The sequence below is a fragment of the Phymastichus coffea genome, unplaced genomic scaffold, assembly GCF_024137745.1.
Source record: "Phymastichus coffea isolate CEN01 unplaced genomic scaffold, Cenicafe_Pcof_1.1 PCOF00097, whole genome shotgun sequence".
Lineage (NCBI taxonomy): Eukaryota > Metazoa > Arthropoda > Insecta > Hymenoptera > Eulophidae > Phymastichus > Phymastichus coffea.
In genome coordinates this window covers 434,495-454,584 of record NW_026706908.1, presented here as the reverse complement: position 1 = coordinate 454,584, position 20,090 = coordinate 434,495, and the positions used below count along the sequence as shown (strand labels likewise).

At 36.8% G+C, this 20,090-nt stretch overlaps 1 protein-coding gene across 12 annotated transcripts in view; it reads left to right on the top strand.

The window, feature by feature from the left end:
• The window catches only part of LOC131669845 (forkhead box protein P1), a 203,407-nt gene that overhangs the window by 19,182 nt on the left and 164,135 nt on the right, over positions 1 to 20,090 (top strand). The window contains exon 1 of one of the 12 annotated variants that reach the window (XM_058945025.1): positions 9,761 to 9,800. The exons of 9 other annotated variants lie outside the window; for them this stretch is intronic. Coding sequence is in view for 1 of the 3 variants with exons in the window: in XM_058945016.1 (XP_058800999.1) it covers positions 11,857 to 11,880 (24 nt within the window). In the remaining 2 variants the exon portion in view is untranslated. Of the gene's footprint in view, positions 1 to 9,760; positions 9,801 to 10,937; positions 11,881 to 12,407; positions 12,474 to 20,090 lie in introns of those variants that run through there. 2 more of the 12 variants (XM_058945016.1, XM_058945028.1) reach the window with 2 other exon arrangements.

Genomic DNA, 20,090 nt, shown 5'->3' with positions numbered 1-20,090 from the left:
AAATCAGTTGACGAAAAGAAAAGCTCATCCGTATATATAGGCAAACTGCTAACGAGCTGTCAGCCAAGGCAAAGGACACACGTCTGGGAAGGACCCTTTTACCGGCCGCAAACACCAAATGCATTATTTATCGGGGGACGCTTTAAAAGCCAAAAGTGTTGAGGGGAAAGAGTACTAGCCCTTGGCTAAGTGCCTCTGCGACGCTCCATCGACGACTCTTTCTCTTTCGAGCTATGTTTCGATTTTTTGTGCCTTTCTTTACTTCCTCTGCGTCTTTATATATTCCCAATCTAGAGTCGTTCTATCTCAGTTATTTATACGCTGTATGTTTATATCGAGGCTATCCACGATTCGATTTTTCGTCATTTTCTTGTTATGCTGTTTGCTTTCGTGATCGTGCGCGGGAATTTTGCTCAATAATAATAAATATTTTAGGACTATCAAAGTGACATCGTATTATAAGTGAAAGGGAAAAAAGAGAGTAACAATGATAAATCTGTGCAAATGCAAGCGTTGTCTCATTAGGCTAAAGACTTAATTGATTTTAGCCGACTCGCGAACGCCAGAAAACTTGAAACGCTGGAACTAAAGCAAAACAAGCCGAGCAGAGAAGAGGGGAAACAGAAGAAAAATGAAAAATACGTCGGCGTCAGTTGCCCAGTCTTGAAAATTTTCGGTAACACGCGTTAATTGCCGGGAATACGATGCTTGGCTAATGGAATGCAGCTTGCTCGAAAGGCTATAACGAATTCTCGTAAACGTATTACTGGTGCACTAGTTAAATTTTCCTTGGAATGCAAAAACATTTCAAACTTGTTCATTTACTGCAGAAGAATGATAGTATAACGACGAAATAAGATATGTACGTTGCTTTTGTAAATCTTTGGACAATTTGAGAATAATATTTGCGTATACGAGAGTTTAAAGAAATGTTTTTAAAAAATTACTGAAAATCAATAATGCTAATAATAAAAAAAATGAAACCCATCAATGTGTCAAATGAATGATCGATTTAAAGAGAATAAATATACAAAACCAAAATAGAAGAAAAAAATAACAATAAAAAACAAAATTAGAAAGGGCGAGAAAGCATGAAAGGGAGAGAGAACGCACAGAGTAAAGTGAATCGAATAAACATCTCTAGAAAGCTCGTGCAAGAGAGAGAGAGAGAGAGTGAGAAAGAGGGGTAAGGGAGAGAGAGAGGAGGGTTGGTTGGAAAACGATAAGGGCACGGCGAGCTTCGGCTCATTCGACTTCTCTCTCTCTCTCTCTCTCTTTCTCTCTCTCTTACCAAGTCCTCTTTCCTGATTTATGTTAATGTTTTTGTCTCACGGCGAAATACACCAAAAAGCGATCTCCGATTTCCACGACACTCGGGATTAAGTTAACTGCTTTAAGACGGCAATAAAGGCCGGGACGATTTAACTCGTTCGCTCGCACGGAAAAGAGAGTGTGGCGAACTTAGTTTATACGTTTGCTAGCTTGTCGATGGCAAAGAGTAGGAGCTCCAAGAGACACAAGAGAGGGACGCGAGCTTTGGGACATTATGCCTGGCGATACGATCTCACTTCTGCTGTAGTAGCTGTCTCGATTGGGTGTAGACCATCGTTACGAAGCTTGTTAACGGTCAATTTTTACTTGTAATGTTTTGAAGCTCAGTAATTATATTTGTCTCGAATTAGCAAGCATGTATTCTTCACTATTTTCAATAGGTAAAAACGAATACGTGAAAAGTGGTCTTGCATGCAGTTCAAGTAGTGAGAGACAAGTATGGTCAGACGATAAAAAAACGTCCTACCCATTTTTCCACTCTCTCTCTCTCTCTTTCTCTTGTCAAAAAAGGGTATTCAATTTGGCTGTAAAATGGATATTTCGGTGTCGAGCTTGCAAAAGAGAAACAGTAGTTTGGTATATTGCATATTGGCGGTATAATGGAGAAAGTTTCGGTTTCGCGCTGAGTGTAAGCATCAATCAATCCGTGGCTTGCTTAGGTCTTTTACTCCCCTCTTCGTTTGCTCCTTCTTATGCTGCAAAGTAAAGTTTCTCTTCATGTAGCAACAACAGAAAACTGCAAGTAATTATCGATTCGCAAACGTAATTTCGAACACAAATCGATACATAGAAAATTAAAGAGTTCGTTGGAAAATGCAAAGCTAGTCGCGCATCACGTCATGTATTATTCAAGCTCGTCAAAGCTCTCATTGAACAGGTAAATTTGAAGGAATGCGGGGAGCATCTAGATTTATGAGATTATACCAGGCCCAATCTAATTATATGAATTGAAATCGTATTATACTCGTCTGATGAAAGTCTAATAGTTTATTGAAAAGAGTTCGCAAATAGTTCCATTTTCTTAAATGTCTTTATCAATTTCAATCCTAAACAGTGGACAATGAACCTCCGAAACTCCAAGTTAATTTAGTTTCCATCATTGTCTCTCTGCAATATAATCGTTTCTAAAGAAACAACAAAAACTTACTTTTCGCAGCACAATGTACATCGTAATTAAACTTGCGGGGCAGCGGTAGCACTCGACCTTTAACTCAAGTAAGCGTTAAATAAATATAAAAGCTTGTTAAAACAAGTTCATAATAAACGTCGGCCGATTTCGCACAAGTGGCAGCGGGAAGTTCGATAAGTAGCCTCCACCGAAAACCCGCTCGAATCAATCGCAGGGAGCCGAGCGAAATTTTCAAGTGTCTGCGAGCGCTTGCGGAAAGAATCGATGCGTGCACACGAGTCTAGGCGAGGTTGAACATTCACCAAAAAATAAGCAGGATCGTTGATCGAAACCACGCCAGTTTATCACCCCGTAACACTTGCAAGCGCGGTAGTAACAGAGGTTTTGACCACCGTATAACCGCTCATTAAGGCAAGCCAATAAATAGGGAGCTCATCCCTCACGGCTGTTTATTGTTTTCTCGGGAGGACTCTGTCTGCCTCTACTGGCCCGCATGCAAAGTGCGCACGTATGAGCCCGAGCAAAAGGGGATTACGCCTTATCTGCGAACCCTCACGCACGGCCAAGAGTCGAGAGAGCCCGCGCCGTGACCGGCGATACGTCTGCGAATTTTTCGAGATTACGCGAAGGGGCGGGGGGCTACTTGCTCTCTCCAAACCAAGCAAGAGGCGACAGTTTGAATGCAGATGTGATTTCACATATGAAATATACGCGACAATATTTAATGTTGAAATACGTGTCACAACAGATTTTCCATTCAATACTGAAAATTTAACGTCAATCTCGATACATGGCCTATACAACTTTGAATAATCTTGTATACAATTATCTTATCTACATTTGTGAAATATGATGTAGATATTATCAAACAATTAAACTTACTATTTCAAAAACTTAGTTTTTGCATTGATTCGTTTAAATACTATATGTAGGAATTTAGATAATCAAATTGAAATTAAACTTCTTTTTTATGATTTATACGCTTCAATTATAGATATCTTATATAGGATTTCAGTTATTAAGCTCTCCCTTTTTTCAGGAACTTACACATCAATTTTGCTTTATATTTAACTATAACTCTAACACCAGTTCGATCTAGATTGGTATGAACATTATCTAACATGACACGGCCACTTAACATCTTCAGTACAACGGAATTTCAGAGTAACGCTTTATAACTCATTCAATTTTTTCGCGCCTTTCAAAGACTTATCACTCCGTGTAAACATTTAATCGATAAAGACTTATCAGTTAAATACTTAACTTCATCACGATCTCGCATAAAATATTGAGGCATGTATATAGTGTCGTGAAACGATTCCAAATCAATTTTTTAGTCATTTTAATTCTACAATGGATCCATTAAAATTTTACGAATATATAGAACCTTTCTTCATCACTTCGATAATAATTGATGAATGCACAATGATATAGGGCGTGGAGAGCGTAAAAGAGTGTCAAATGTTTTCCGGAGTCGGTTATTTTTGAGATAAACTGAAAGATAATAGTGGTAAATCTAGCAGGGTATGGGGTTCTTTCATTAAGGTACTTGGGATATTGTTTTATTTTTTAACGAAGATTATTTTTCAGCGAAACTTTCCTTTGCTTAAACAACATTTGCGAAAATGCAAATTTATCATACTTCAATGTGTGATATTTCTGTCGGAAAAAATGAAGAGTGCGTTTTGAAGGGCAAGAATTATTTTTTAAGATGCCTTCGTCACATTTGTGAAAAAAATTTTTTTAGAAAGTTACAGAGATTGTAAAATACTAAGAAACATGTTTTGGACGCTTGTAGGTTAGGATATCCCGAAAACAGAGGGTAATGGAGCAATTCTGAGTTCGGATTCGGATTCAGCGCACCAAATCCCTTCGGAAATACCTCATCAGATCTCTAGGTCTAAGAAGGGTCAGCCTGTGAAATCGTAAGAACAGATCTGTTTTTCGTCGGCATGTAGCTGTAATTGAACTAGACTTCGCGTAAAATTATCAAATCCCGAAAAACCACGTATGAGAATGCGAGATGAACGAGAACGAGGTCTTTAATGACAAGGGTAATGAGAGTCAGTAAGAGAGCCTCTGCATAGTGCACTTCAATGCTTTTCGCCCTGCATCTATCTAATAATACAGCATAACTTCATTTATTTTGATATTTCGCATATTTTATAATTTCTTAAATATTAATCTTTCACTTTGTCCTATAAAACTTTCATAATTCATGCTTTGTGTGAAAAGCACCAGTGAAAATCCACTGACTGTTTCATCCATTTTACAAGCCCAACAGTCTAATTGAATTTCTTTTCTTCCTGCCAAGTAAATGAAGAGAACTTGATAAGCTTTATCAAGCATGCCCCGGAACCATATAACAATCACGTATTGATACTTTTTCTGTGTTATTCTCATACGTTCACGTTTGTTTGTATTGATACTCGCTGAAAAATCGCACCATTATCCTGGCGGGACTTATTAATAGAATTGTTATACACATGGTCGTGAGTCACGTGAGCGTGAATATATGCGCACCGCGCGACCGCAATTGGAAGAGAGCAAAAGCGTCGCGTATATAGCGAGAGTAAAAGTGGAATGAGAGATAAGGCACGCCGACGACCACTTACCGTTTTTTGCCCGTTTCCGTATTTCTCACTCATGTACTTAATGCATGTGTTGTAATTATCAATAATGCGTCAGATCTAATCTTCTCGTCACCGAGATATAACGCAACTTGTTCTCCTTTTTCTTTCTCTCTTTGCACGCGCGTAATTAGTTGCGCTCGAATTCAATTTTTTTTCAGTTACTTCGTTCGTTGATAACTACTGCTGAGCATTTTTAATTTAGAATTGATCTAGTGATCGCGCTTTCTTCTTTTGTATTTCTTACATTGGCACGATAGTGTATGAAACAGTGAAATTGATAAAAGTGTTAAAAAAATTATTGATAAAATATATCTTTTTTATAATAATTGTGCAAAAAACTTTGCTTTATCAAGTTTACTTTCTTGTTACAAAACAACAAATCTTCGTTTACAGTCTTATAGCCACAAACAAAAATTATTATTTCAACATTAACGTCGATTTCGGATAATTGATATATTTTGTAGCCTTTAAGAGAGACTTCTACTCAAATTTTGAGCCATTTCAATGTAAGTAAACTCGAATTATGCAGGATAATGTTTTTTTGATTAGCATCATTTAAGAATATTGAAATTGATCCTTGTGCACTCCAACTTTGAAATGTTTAATAAATATTGTAGAAGAGAGAAAGAATTCAAAAAAAAATTTTTTCACATTTTTATTTACCATGTTGTTCTTTTTATATTTTATTTTTAAATTTTTTCTGTTATTTATTTCTAAAATGGTTATTTATACACATAAAACTTATTTGTAATATATTTTAAGACTTTAAAGAAATAACATTTTTATTAATCATAGAATATTTAGCCAACAGTTTCAAATTTCAAATTTCTAATTTCAGCCATTGAAATTCAATTTTAACTTCTTTACACCTATTCTGATTACTTTGTTTAATCGCTCCACCAATACCAACATTAATCACACAAATAAAAATGTGATAAGAACGTTGAGTAGCAAAAATCAATTAATATAAAATAAAATAATAGAGTAACGCTTTTTCTAAAAGTTAAACGATAACGTTAACATAAAATCGATGAGATTAACAAAGCGTTAAAAAAGAGCGAGGATGAAATGAGAGTCGCGCTAAAAACTTACTCACGAAAAATTGTACGGCGGCGAATAAACATCTGCACCGAAATCAAGTACAAGTTCAACAAGCGGAACATAAAAGAGCGAACAGCAAGAGAGAATAAAAGAAGAAAAGACATGAATCGTGCGCATGTGCGCGCGGGCAAATGACCATTGTAAATGCCTGTTTATGTATGGAAGCTGATGAGATTTCTACGAGGTCAAAAAACACACGCGGAATTTACGCGAGAGACAAATGAAGAGAAAGGGACAATAAGAAGAGTGTCGCTTAGTAAACTGATTCGCGCGAGCTCAGAATTATGTGGTAGTACGCTCGTTTTTTGATAAATCAAATATCGACAGTTGAGTTACTTTCTAAAGAAATAATTTAGATATTTCATGTGATCACAGACCTACAGTACGGTACGACTATTATTAAATAGTTAGTTTAATGTGAATAATTTTTTTTTCCAGCTCCATAAAGTAGATTAGAATCGTAGTGTATTAATATTCACATAATAAAATAGCGCTTAAGTGATAAATCTAATGAGCCAGGAAGGAAATTTCATATTTTCTACATTACCATTTCGCAAATTTTAGTTCTCACTTCGTTACGGGATCAACTTGTTGAGATGTCTGCATTTAATATTTCTTCATTTTTGCATTTGACACAAGAAATTTTCCTGAAACAAATAAAAAAAATATTTTCTTACAAAAAACTATTTATATAATTCAATACTGCCGCTTATATATGTTAGAAGGTAACAAAAAAAATTATGCACGTGTAAGTACTTCAACACCCTGAAGTTTCGTGTACAGATAAAATTGCACGGTAAATAACCGAAGCGGCAAGCCTGGGCCGCGACGTAACTGCTGTGAGGCTATTTTGAGATGAATAAGAGAAAAAAGCTTCGTGTTGTCTTTACAATTTGCATAAGTTGCATTGTGTGTCAACGACAATGGACGTTTTTCGTACGTACCACAGCTGAAAATTATATCATCTGTCGCAACATACATAACTGTACCATTCCTGTGTTTTTTTCTACACTAAAACCGGAAATTACTTACAAAACGATAAGATAGTATACGCCAACGTTCGTTTCGATGACTCAAAGTACAGTAATAAGAGAAAAAATCTATCTCTATTCTCACGTAAATAATACATCTGAATGTTTGATCGTACAATTACACATCAGGTACATATATACATATAGACGAGTATAATTTTACTTTGCGAACTCGGCAACAAAGGAGACGTGCGTGCTGTTTTAACGCCAAAGGCGCCTGCGTAACGTCATCTCTTAACTAGTAAGTAGAGCGTTGCAGTTTTCAAGCCGGGATGAGCGAATGTGCGTTGTATATGCAAACAAACGCAATAGCCAAGCTGACATACGAGAGACCCTCGTATGCAAAAACAATGCAGAGAGTCAAAGAGAGATTTGTTGATAAGGTGAAATTTCGTTCTATACTTACACCGCGATTGAGAAGGGAATTCAATTATTAGAAATTCATTTTAATTACATACAGTGTGTTTCAAAATGTTTCTTTTGTTCCATTGAAATTTCCAGAATAAATATTTCTTAATTTATATGCCGACAAGAATATTTTACTCTATATTTTTTACTAATAATTTGTCATTCTCGGCAGTATCATAATCAGAAAAATTAAAATTTATGGAAATGTTCATTCAAGTATTACTTTCTCACTTTTAATATAAACGATGTAAATAAATTAGAATTTATAATAATTTATTTTTATTGTATTCTGTAGCTATTTATATTTGTCCAAATCAATACAATCAAGAAATTTCAAGAAATTAAATTTATCATTTTTATGTGCGAATTACCTTGAACCAATTAATCAACAACAATTAACCGTTATATTTTTGAAATGTTAAGTAAACGAATTGTACAAACAAATTAGGACGTAACAAAAAGGGGATATTTCGATTTTGTTAAACATGCATGCTTCTAGGATACGAATCTCTGGCAACCCATGAGCTCGTAGCGGTCAATCATTCAACAAGATAATCAACGCACAAAACCGTCATCACTTACATATTCGTGCGACGAAGGCAAAAGACGCCAAACCATACACACATACATACGCGCGCACAACGTCGTCATCTGGCAAATGTGGTAATCATTTGAAGGAGAAATAAACAAAAGAAACGTAACACACATAGAACACAACGCATGACGCTACAAGGGGAAAGCAAAAAAGTGAATGGTGATGTACGCGAAAAGTGAACGGATGTGTGCTAGCGTCGGTCTAAGATATAGATGCTAATCTCCAACAACGCGTGGCTCGCAAGTGCCAATCGGATTTTCGAATCTCTCTCGCACGCGAACGTAACAATTTGTTACTTTTCCGTTTAATTGAAGCTAAAGGCAAAGCGCGAATTATCCGACACGTTAATGTATGCGTTTCGAACGCGCACGAAGACAATTTGCCGTTTTGCACTTTTTAATTGCGATTTACGAGAGAAAGTTCAACAGCTTCCGCTCTCTGCATTATACATATCTCTCGAAATACATTTAGCGTAGTCTGCGATTGAAGCAACATTGTAACATTTTAATTGGTAATTAATTTCCACTTGTTTAATTTACTATGTACCCGCCAAATTATAGGATAACAAGATTGAAAAGTTGTTATTTAAAATATGCTACTTGTAGCTTTCACAAACTCATCTCTTCAAAAAGCCATGAGAATTTGATTTTGTAGGTTTGCAAAATAAATACATTTTAATTATATATAATCTAGTAAATTTTAAAACCGTGTCGGCGAGTATTACAAATGAAATAAACAGTAGCAATAAAAAAATAGAGCACTGCGATCCTCTACATTTTCAATCGATTAAACTTTTTGTCGTAGTGGAACCAGTTTTGTTTTTTGTATAAATTTGTGTGGGCTGGAGAAAACGCAAGTCACGTGGATTTTCCTAATCCTAATAACTAGAACGTTTATTAAAAGTATTAGATAAAATAAACTTATTTGGTATCTGATAAATCGGTCAGCATTCTAGTAAACAGCCATATCATCGAGTGTTAACATCTATCCTTATATATTATACTTCTCGTATTTCAGTGGTTAAATTTTTTTAAATGTAAATATTACGAAGTAGAAACTTGAAGTAATCGCTCTGATCTATTCCAATCGCTTTAATCTTCAAATAAAAATCTTTAACACCTTGTATTGCTGTCGTTATTTTTTTATCATTGCTTTTAGTGATATGTTTATTATTCGACTACTCCGTAGATTAAAATAAATTTATAAAGATATTTTATACTATCAAAAGTTTTGAAAATTGTATAATGTATGAGTAAGAATCATTGATTTCATCAAATTCAAACTTTATTATAAGTTTATGCCCAAATGAAACATTTTTTTTCAAATCAGCAGGAACTACAGGAACAGCAGGAAAAAATCATTACGAAACTCACGTAGCACTCTAGATAATGAATAAGTCATACGAGTAACGTTAACACGAAGAAGCGAACAAACTCAAGTCGCCGTGGACTTGACATTGCACACCTGCATTATGCAAAAAAAACGCACACACGCATCTACTATACACACGCGCAAGCGCATTGTCATGACAAACAGCCACGCGATTTTTATAGTCGACCAATCTACGTCAGGTAAGTTATTATTTTTCTGTAAACGCATGTGTCTGAGTCGAAAGCATTACAAACACGCGAGTGAAGTGAAAAGTCGATTACCGGTGTCGATGCTAATTCGATGAAAATCCGGTTTATTTACATTAAGAAAAAAACAAAACAGACATGTATTAAGTTGACCAAAGAGTTTAAATAATATGTTTCTAAGATTATATCAATCCTAGTTTTCCTCATGGTTTTCCGATATCATAATTATAGAATAAAGTACGCTTAGCTTCGGAAACTCGCCATATGTTCAGATGAAGCTCGCCTACTTAAAGGGAGTGAAGAAAGGCGGAAGTAGCTTGAATAAAATAAAAATCTTTGTGCAGTCTTAATGTTCAGCTTCTGCGTATATTGCTGTGCCTGCGTCTATATTTGCGTTTACGTAAGAAGCGTTTTTGCGAGTACATTAAATGCGTTATCGATCGTATATCAAAAGTCAAATCCATCAAACCAACATGTGTATGTGAAATAAGTTGTAATACATCCTGCTTAACTCACAATCTAAAAAACAAGCATGCCGTACCGCACGCTCCGGAGAGGAAAAATCGAAACAGTAGGAATTCGCATATACAGTCGTCAGTGTCAAAAGCTCTTATACAGCAGCTGACATTAATGCATCCGTCAAATAACAAAACTGTCCGAGGCATAGAAAAAAGACGAGGCTGCAGACATGCACAGCAGATCAAAGAAAAGAATAATAACGAAAAAAAAAAAAAAGAAAAGTGCAACTCGCACGGGCACAACACCTCGAAAGCGACACAGCGAGAGAGAGAGAGAGGAGAGAGCACATGTGTGCACACGCGAGTATAGAACGTGCAACAGCAGAAAGACTATACACATCGGACTCGAATGTTAACAGAGAGAGAGAGAGAGAGAGAGTGAGAGGGAGAGAGAGAGAGAGTGAGAGAGAGAGAGCGAGAGAGAGAGAAGAGAAGGGAGGGGAGAAGAACAGAGCAGAACAGAGAGAACACAACTGCTCACGCTGAAGCGGGAAGCGTGTGGCACGAGCATGTGTAGGAGGAGGGGAGACGAAGGCGCAGGCAGCAGAAAACGCGTAAACAGAGTCAACATGTAAACAGGCCACTCGCGAGACAAACAACGTGGGGGCCGCGCTCTGTGCTCCGCTGTGCTGCTGCCACCGCCGCCACCGCGCCGCGCGCTCCTTCGTCGTCGCAAGGCAGCTAGTGTGTTTCGTTTCGCGCTAGTCAGACTCGCTCGTCGCACGCGCGTTGGAGCTGTGCTGGCTACATACACCATCAACAAGCTCTCTCCAGCTGCTTATACCTTTGTTTTTATCTCCTTTCACAGAGGGAAAACAAAAGGGAAAAAAGAGTCTCACAAGCGCGCTCAAGTATTGTGATGTTTTGAATTTCCCGCGTACGAGTGTACCAAGTGCAAGGCTCAAGTGTTTGTGGTTGGCGAATTTCAGTGCTGTTTCTCCTTTCTTTTACGGGAAAAAGGAGATACATCCATTAACATTTATCGCGAAAGGAATAAAATAAAAACAACAAACCGAAGAGCAAGGAACAATACATGAAGCGACCGGCGAATAGTGTTGCATATATGTGCGTATATGTGTGAAAGAGAACACAATTCGAAAGAAGACGTTCAAGCCTGCCTGCGAGTGAATCAGTCGGCATACGGCGTTAATAGTCATTAGTCAGACAACAAAACTCGAGAAAGAGAGAGAGAGAGACAGAGAAAGACAATGGGCTTATAAGACGGTTGTTTGTTTACGCGTGCAGAAAAATTACAGCCGATCGCAGCAAATAGTCAGAGGCGCGTGGGAAAGGAAGGAACGAAAGAAAAAATGTACGAAAATGGATTCGAAGGTGCACGATGGTGTCGTGTTGTGTTGTTTCGGCGAAACAATCATCAACGTCAGCGAAACGTCTTGGACCTGGCAGTCGAGAAAAATAAATTTGAGTTTTTTTGAGTGAAGTTTTCTTCGCCTTGGTGTCTGGTTTTTGTGAGTTTTCGGTGTGGATTGTAAATTTAAGAATAAGTTTCCAATCTGGGAAGCATTTGTTACATGCACAAGAAGTGGAGTCACAAGGTAAATATCATTAAAATTAAGCAGAAGAAAGAAAAACGTTTCGGTTACCGCACGAAAGAAACGCACACCGGAAAATAAGTCAGCGGCTAAGAAAAGGGGGAGCGATGCGCGCGTGTATAGCTTACATGCTTGTCAACAGGTGTGGACGCATTCAAGATGTGTAGAAAAGCGAACGGTTCGCTTGCGTCAGCGATTTATAACACAATAATCTTTTATCTTGTCACGCGGCATCGATTCCGCGCGCGACACAGATGAGATCGATTCGCACGCGGGCCGACCGCCTTCATTGTTTTTATTGCCGTTTCCTCATTGTTGCTACTATGCCACAACTGCACGCGCGCGTGCGGCGCGCGTTAAAGCGTCAATAATATGCATAAAAGCCACGTTGTAGGAGAACATTTAATTTTTATTACTGGTTTTTTCTTCGTTCTTTTCTTTCGTGTTTTTGTCATAAGATTGTATATTCCAGTCACTTATGTTTTTTTGTTTCGGATGTACACTGACTGTTTTTGTGGCTCAGTGATGGATGAGCCAGGTGTAATTTTTTTAGTTACGAGTTTGACATCGTGGAGTATTTTGTTTATGCATACCAGGTATGACTTTTGCGTATTTCAGTAATCAGTTAAACAACATCAAAAACGTACTTTTCGGCTTTTTACGATCCTCTTAAAGTAGATACATAGATCAAGTTAATTTTCTGCTTGGCAAAAATACATTATGTAAGATAATTATTCGTACGTATACTTACAAGATACATCTAAATATAGAAATAGCGTTAAAAATTATCCCATAGACTAAAACTTTGAGAAAACGAAGAAAAATCGTTAAGAAGTTCTCGCGAAAAAAAAATTATCCGTTCACGCTAACGCTCATTAAAAAAATAGGCTATACCATTTCAATTTCATCAAGCGTAGATAGCGATCTTTACGACAGAACGTAACTATTGTATCCCATTTTCACGTTTTGTTGTTATTTTTTCGCACAATACACCTTTTATCGATACTCTTGCTTTTTGAACCGACAAGATAGCGACGCGCTTTCTCTTTCTTTATTTTCCTAGCACCTTTCCTCATTCGCTTTATACCCATTGTGAATTTGATTGAACTATTCGCGCAAGCGATTCTGGTTTTTTTTTTAACAAAAGCCGTCACAGGAAACGAATAAATTATCTGTTTGTTCAAACATAGCCGATTTTCTGAACTCTTCCGTTTGCTCCAAATTAGTTGTTTGGTTGCGTGGGAAGATTCATAATGAATTCACGATTTTGATAAGAGATATGTATGAATGTGCGAGTGAAAACGAATAGTGCCATTCCGAATTCGACCGTAAAAAGTAGACCAAAGATATGCGATAAAAGCACATTGGCTCTTTTTTCCACTCGGCTTTTACTTTTATTAACGGCGGAGATGGATCAGTTATTCATTATTTTAGCAAATATTGTTACGTGCGCACGACTTCCAATGCAATGAACCAGGCACATACATTCATAATTCTTCCTCAAAGTTGGCATATGCACTTGACGGCGCTTCCGCAAGCAAAACATGCGCATACATTTAAGAAAACTTGCGCTTCTTTCGCGTACGTAAGCGCGTAGAGAGAAGTGAGTACAAGTGAACAATGCAAAAAAATGCAGCGATACATTTTTTCCAAGTTGTCATGTATGATAATTGATATTTCAGTATGAAAAATTGTTTTAAAAACTAGATGATTTTACCTACAAAGTTGGATTTCAGAAGCGATAATTATGAGGCTGTATTTTTTTAACGATCAATGAACAGTGTGATTTTGAAAATAATTATCTTTTGAGCTTTCGGCAATCTCGTTTCATAGTTGTCCGAAACGAAATAAGGATCAGCAGTTCCATCCCGCTAGGACTGTCACCTACAAACGTTCTGAATTACGTGGCAAATGAAAAAATTAATAGATGCACGTTCATGCATTCGCACAATAATTGCGCAAGCTATTCTTAGCGTGTGATCTGCAAAAAACACATGCTGAAATCATACAAATCCCTAAATTGAGAATTAATAGAAAAGGGACACGTGCCACTACACGTGTGTACGGAATAATTCGTTCAACAGCATAGGCGAGAAAATCGATCGGCCTTGAAGGAGTTGTGCTTTACCATGGTAGAAGGAATACGTTATCAGATTGAGTATTGGAGTTTTCTTTAGTTTTCATTACTAGTCTCACTTTTTTTAATTAGTTGAATATTACTTACAAGTTATTGCAAAAAATATCGAAAACCATGTCATTTTCTAAGAGATAGAAAGATCAGCTTGTGAAATTTCAACGCTTGAATCGATATTCGTAGTCAATCTATATAGCGACGCTTCTATTGACATACAAATGGTATATTGCTCGAAATCAATTATTACTAAGTTTACCGTCGATTTGAAAAAATTTAATTTTTACAAAAATTGGATCGAGACTTTCCTCAATCCATAACTTTCCGTCAGTCCCACTTATAAGTACAGCATCATTTCACGTAATTAGCCAGACCCGAGATATCTCGATCACCAACTAACACACAAGAGAACTGAAAACTAATCAGTGTTTTCGATTAATATATCGTACACAAAATAAGATACATGCGAATCACAAATTGGCAGAGAAAGGCTGAAAAGAAAGAAATTCATCTTGGACATTAATCAATGGGGTTTAAAGCCATACGGCAGAGCTCATTATCGATAAGCGTATAGCATGAAACTCGTCAAACTCGATATCACGATGTGATAAGCGGAACATGCGCATTCTCGATTAAAACCTGGCTTTCGGCCTACTTTAATCTCGCGCGCGTGCGCCTCTTTTTCTCTCATTTTTTTTTTTGTTTCTTTTGCTAGCAAACGTCTCCGATGCATCGGTGTAAACAGGCAGTCTAAAAAATGCATAAAAATATAGTCTGAGGCGCTAACGTGGAAATAAACTGAAAATTTTTAGAGTTGAGAATAAATCGAGGAAAGACGTAATACAGCAAGTTGAAATTAAATCATTGCACGGGTATACGGTAACGCGTATACTTTGGCCTTTTTGTTTGTTGTCCTTCTCTTACCGCAGTAATTTGCTTGTATGTGTAACGCGCCAAAACTGCTAGCAGTGTGATTTAACGTGAAAGCACCTTAATTCCAAATTTTACCGTTACATTCATTATATTTTATAACATATCTTCCACACGTACTGAACTTTTATTTCATTGTAGAAGGATTCAACAGATTAATTTATAATAATTAGCTAAACTAGCCAGGATATTCTCCAGTTCTTTTAACAACTTTCAATAAATTATTTTCGAAACAAAAGATGTAAAAAATTCTTGCATCAAACCGATTCCGAGAAAATTGCCGCGGTATGCCGTGAAATGAAGCATCAAAACCCTTCGCTTTTTGCAAGTTCGCGTGCGGAGACAACTAGAACAAGCGAGCAGAGCAACTACAAAAAACCACATTTTCAAGGGGATCGTGTCGGGTAAATAGACGGCCGTGCGATTTATTAATAGAAGCCCTGTCGCGAAATGTATAACGGGGAAAGCTTATAAGTCTAGTCGTCGTCGCGCAAATTCCAAACTGGCCGCCAGACTCCGTTTCTTTTTCTCTTGGCAGAAAGAAGAGACGAGGCTGATGAATGCAGGATACGACGACGATGGGCAGCTGAAGCGACGACATTTCGTTTGACAAATAGCGATACCACGTGGACGAGTAAACAAAACCGATGACGTCGGTTAATTGGAACTGGGCTGATGATTATTTTGTTTTTCTAATTGCTTATCCTGAATGACTAAAGATTGGCTTTCGAAATTTCTGCAAGGCAAAAGTTGGCTTTTGAAAAATATTGCAAGCATAACAAATGGAAGGTTTTTAAATGAGACGATATTTTCTTAATTAGCGAGTTTATTTTATCCATGTAGTTTTGTTTTATAAGAACGACATCGTCTAAAGTTAAACAATACGTTGTTCTTGTCATAGCTCTCGCTAATTTTAAGAAATATCATACTTAAAACAAGAAATTTCTTTCTTAACTTAAGAAGAGTGTTGGTATTTCTAAGAACATTGTAATTGTGATTTAAAAAATTGTCTCTTATCGATGGTCTACTTGTAACAATTTGTATAAGGCAAAGAATGTTATGTATCACAAATAGGATAAATAATTTTTTTTACGTGTTTTAGGTACCTCTCCTAGAATATTAATTGTCAATGTTACGTCTTATCGCTATCAATATCAGTAGGCTTAAACATTGCTAAGGAAAAAACCGTTATTATCCATAACTTGAGTAGATTTACGCTAAGATGGCTCAAAATTTGGGTAAAAATCTGTATTCATGAGCCGACCCAAATCGACGCAAGTGTTGAAATAGATTTTTTTTCCAAGTTAGAAAGCAACCTTAAGTACGTTGGTGATTAAAACTTTCTGTCCAGATTACTTTTGCTTTCAAAGTGTTATACTCGTTTACAGTTTCTATCGGAAACCAACAAAAAAAGCATTTCCTGCATCATTAAATTTTTTGTTGTTCTATAACGTTAAACATCTTATGGTCTACAACGCTTTGTGCATGGAAAACACACGATGCATAAACAATTAGCATTTATCCCAAAGCACGTTTTCCTGTACACTAGGCAACAATGTACCGCACATATACACGTGAGCCATAGAAAAGTAACAATATGTATCCCGCGATAATAAGCGTTTCCGCCAACTTCCTGTTACAGATTTCTCCCAGCGTTGCGTCGCGTAGCGTTCATGAATTATTAACCGCATCGATCTATAACACGAATAATAGTCACTTATTAATCAAATAAACTCTCACCAACGAAACAATTATGCTAATTCAGACGCACGAGATAAGCGATAACAAATAAGAATCAAACTTGCTCGGCATAGAAAATTTTAATAGCGCAACTCTTTTTCCGCGAGAATGCCAATTTACAAACAGAATTACAGGAGCTTCATTGTTTTTTTATTGCGTTTTCAAACGTTGTAATCAGCGTTTGGACTTTCACTTCTGATAATCGAAAATAATTTGTCGGTTGCGAATCGATTTGGCGCGAGAGCTTGTTCAACGTGAGTTAGTAATTACAAGCTGTTGTGTGCGTATCAAGTAAAACTAATAATAATATTTATCGAGAGGTCTCGATAGACAGTGTTCAGAAAAGTAACGACACGCTCCGTAAAAAAACAACACGCGCGATGAGGAAATTCCGTTGGAACAAATGGAAAACCTTCCGAGCCGGAGTAACGGAGAATAAAGCAGTTATGAGTCATCCGTGGGCGAAAAAGGCGTCGATCAGGGGGAGCAAAATTTGCATATATAACAAAACGGCGCTAAGTGCATTTTTAAAGCGAGTAAACAAGAATTAAAGACAAACAAAACAGAGCTGGCGATACGCACTTCAACGGAAACAAAAAAAATAAATAAAAACAAGAAAAAGAAAAATGAAGAGACGTTCGAGATTGCATTGAACTCGCGCGATGATAAAATACGAGAGTTGCATGTGTGCGTGTGCGTATGATGCACGTTCTGTTATCGAAAGAAACTATTGTTGGCCTTATTGACGATGCCGCTTATGTTATTTAAATAAGAGCGCGCGATGCGTGACGTATTATTACCTCTTTGGTTTTGTTTTACTGCTGCTGGCGAGTTTCATACTCTGAAATTCTTTAGGAATGCGTTATAGTGAACATTTCGCTACGGAGTAGTTTAGTTATTTTTGTCAAATATAAACTCGAGCCTACGACAACAAAAAACTCAACTGCCAGTCAAGTTAAATTTGAGAATTGCTATAATTAACTGTGGGAACAGAATTATTCAGCAACGATGTCCTTTTCTTTGCTTTTGGATCTGACATGGAAAATCGAAGACTATTTGGGATCGAAAATATTTTTTTATTTCTTGCAATGTCGAGTCTTACGTATATATATATATATATATATATATATATATATATATATATCCAATTCACGAATGGTAAAAAATATATTCCGAGAATCGAGATTGTTTGTTCGACCTGTTCTAGTGTTCAAGAATATGATATATCAATTTTTTTTCATGCGACTTATTTTTGGTCCAATATGAATCCATCCAATACATTCGGATACAATATCCTTTGAAACCAAAGCGATAAACTTCATACTATCAAAACAATATTTATTTTTCAATCTCTTAAGTATGTTAATTATAATAAATATAAAAACTGTTTTGTTCAGAAGAACAAAAGAAATGTGTGCAAAAAAGATTATGTAAAGCAACAACTGTTTGCCCAGTGGATTAATTTTGACACGTAAAGGAATATCCAAGGAAGAAATCATCGATAATATAACAAGGGAGCGCTGGTGAGCAAAGTAAATCTCACTAGTGTACAATTATTAGCAAGTTAATCTGCAGATATTGATCGAAAGTAATTATAAACAGTAAAATAATAATGACATAATAATACCATCTTTAACGTTTACACGTAGACCCGCAAAAATCAATAAAACAATATATAATTCGCCACAAATATTAAAAAGACAACATCGCAGAATTTAGTGCTCTTAATTTTATGAATTCTCAAATAAATCAACAGCCATATTAAAACTCGCAAAATGAAGAATTTTCCATCTTGAAGCACCGACCGGACATAAACCACACGACGGCCCAGCAACTGTAATAACGTTCAGAACGAGCCTTTTGGAAACTCCATTACAGCCTGGAAGAGTCTTAACAGCCATACGATAGGAATCTATGTGCAAGAGAGAGAGAGAGAGAAAGAGAAAGAGAGCTTCCGTTCTTTATATGTAGGTGAGCGCTCGGCCTTCGCGGCAGCGAGCGTGTGACCTTGAGAATCAAGTTATATCTCGAAAAACCTCCGGGGACTCTCGAACAAACCGTGACCGTGAACGATCGATCGGTTCAACGACGTTTTAATTTGGCGATTAATCATGCTATTAAGAACATCTGTTTCCTCTTACAAAATCGAGCTTGCGTTAATTAACGTTGCCGAGGAAACCGCACACGACTTCTTTTGGTATTAACGATTCTCTTGTTGTTGTGCGTTTGAATACATGTTTTGCTGCGTAATAAGCCTGCGATGACGGAGTTTTGCGTTTGTTACTTGAGTACTCCTTGCTGCTTGTTTTTTATTTGCGTGCGAATACTTATTGAGTCACGAATGCGCAAACATCTATATCGCAAAATGTATTTTTAAAAACTTTTAGTTTTTTTTCCTTCTCTATAGTTCTCAGTGCAAGCAAAATTGAGTCTTTTTTTTTCTTTTGCCTTTTTGTACGAACGCGATCGATGCAATTGTCATGTCGATTGAATGTACTTAGAAAAAAAAAAGATCAGGCGAACGCAGAAAATCATGAAATTGCTTCTAATAGGTATATCTCGACGAATCGTTCGTAAATTAAAAACAAAAAAAAAACTGTGCGATAAAGGATCTCCGTTACAGCAGAATGCGTGATTCAGCGTTCACGTGTGCCAATCCGTCGACACGTGTGCGTGCGCGCGTACGTGTGCGTGGTGTGCAGAATGGTCACAGCGGCACTCTCGCCAGTGAGATGCTCATTCATTTTGCATTAGATTCAAAGCGTGCCTCTATTTGCACCGCGCTCAGTGTGCAGTGTTCATTTACATTGGGCGCACGAAGAAAAGTGTTTATGCGAGTGGCCCAGTTATTGAAAGAGACTGCAGCAGCAGCACACGAGATCGAATTTTTAAAAAAGAAGTCATCGAGCTAGACGCGATGATTTATTTCTCATTCTTGTATTACGTACACGGGTAACTTTCGTTTTTTTTTTTCTTCTTTTCTACTTTGTGATTCGTAGAAGTATCGCTTTTTATTTATCGTGCGCTCTAGTTCGTGTTTTTTTCTTATTTTCATAATTCATCGAGGGACAATGCGTCTTTGTGCGATTCTTAATAATTGCAAGTCGTCTTATTTTCGTATAAGGCAATCGCATTTGAACGAAAAAAAAAAAATAAAAAACTGATTCCGTTAATGACGCGTTGAGAATAATAGTTTTTTTTTACTCGCGTTGAAAAGCAATAAATATGATTAGATCCTTTGATTTTTTTTTCAAATTACTTGTATGATGCAGGACATAATAAAATACGGTCGTACCTAGTGTTTTTTGTACAGTTATAATGGTTTCATAAAATGTTCATTATCATGAAAAAAAATTACAAGAGTTGTCGATGTATTCCCTCGTAGAGGAAAACTAATTAGCTACCTGAAAAC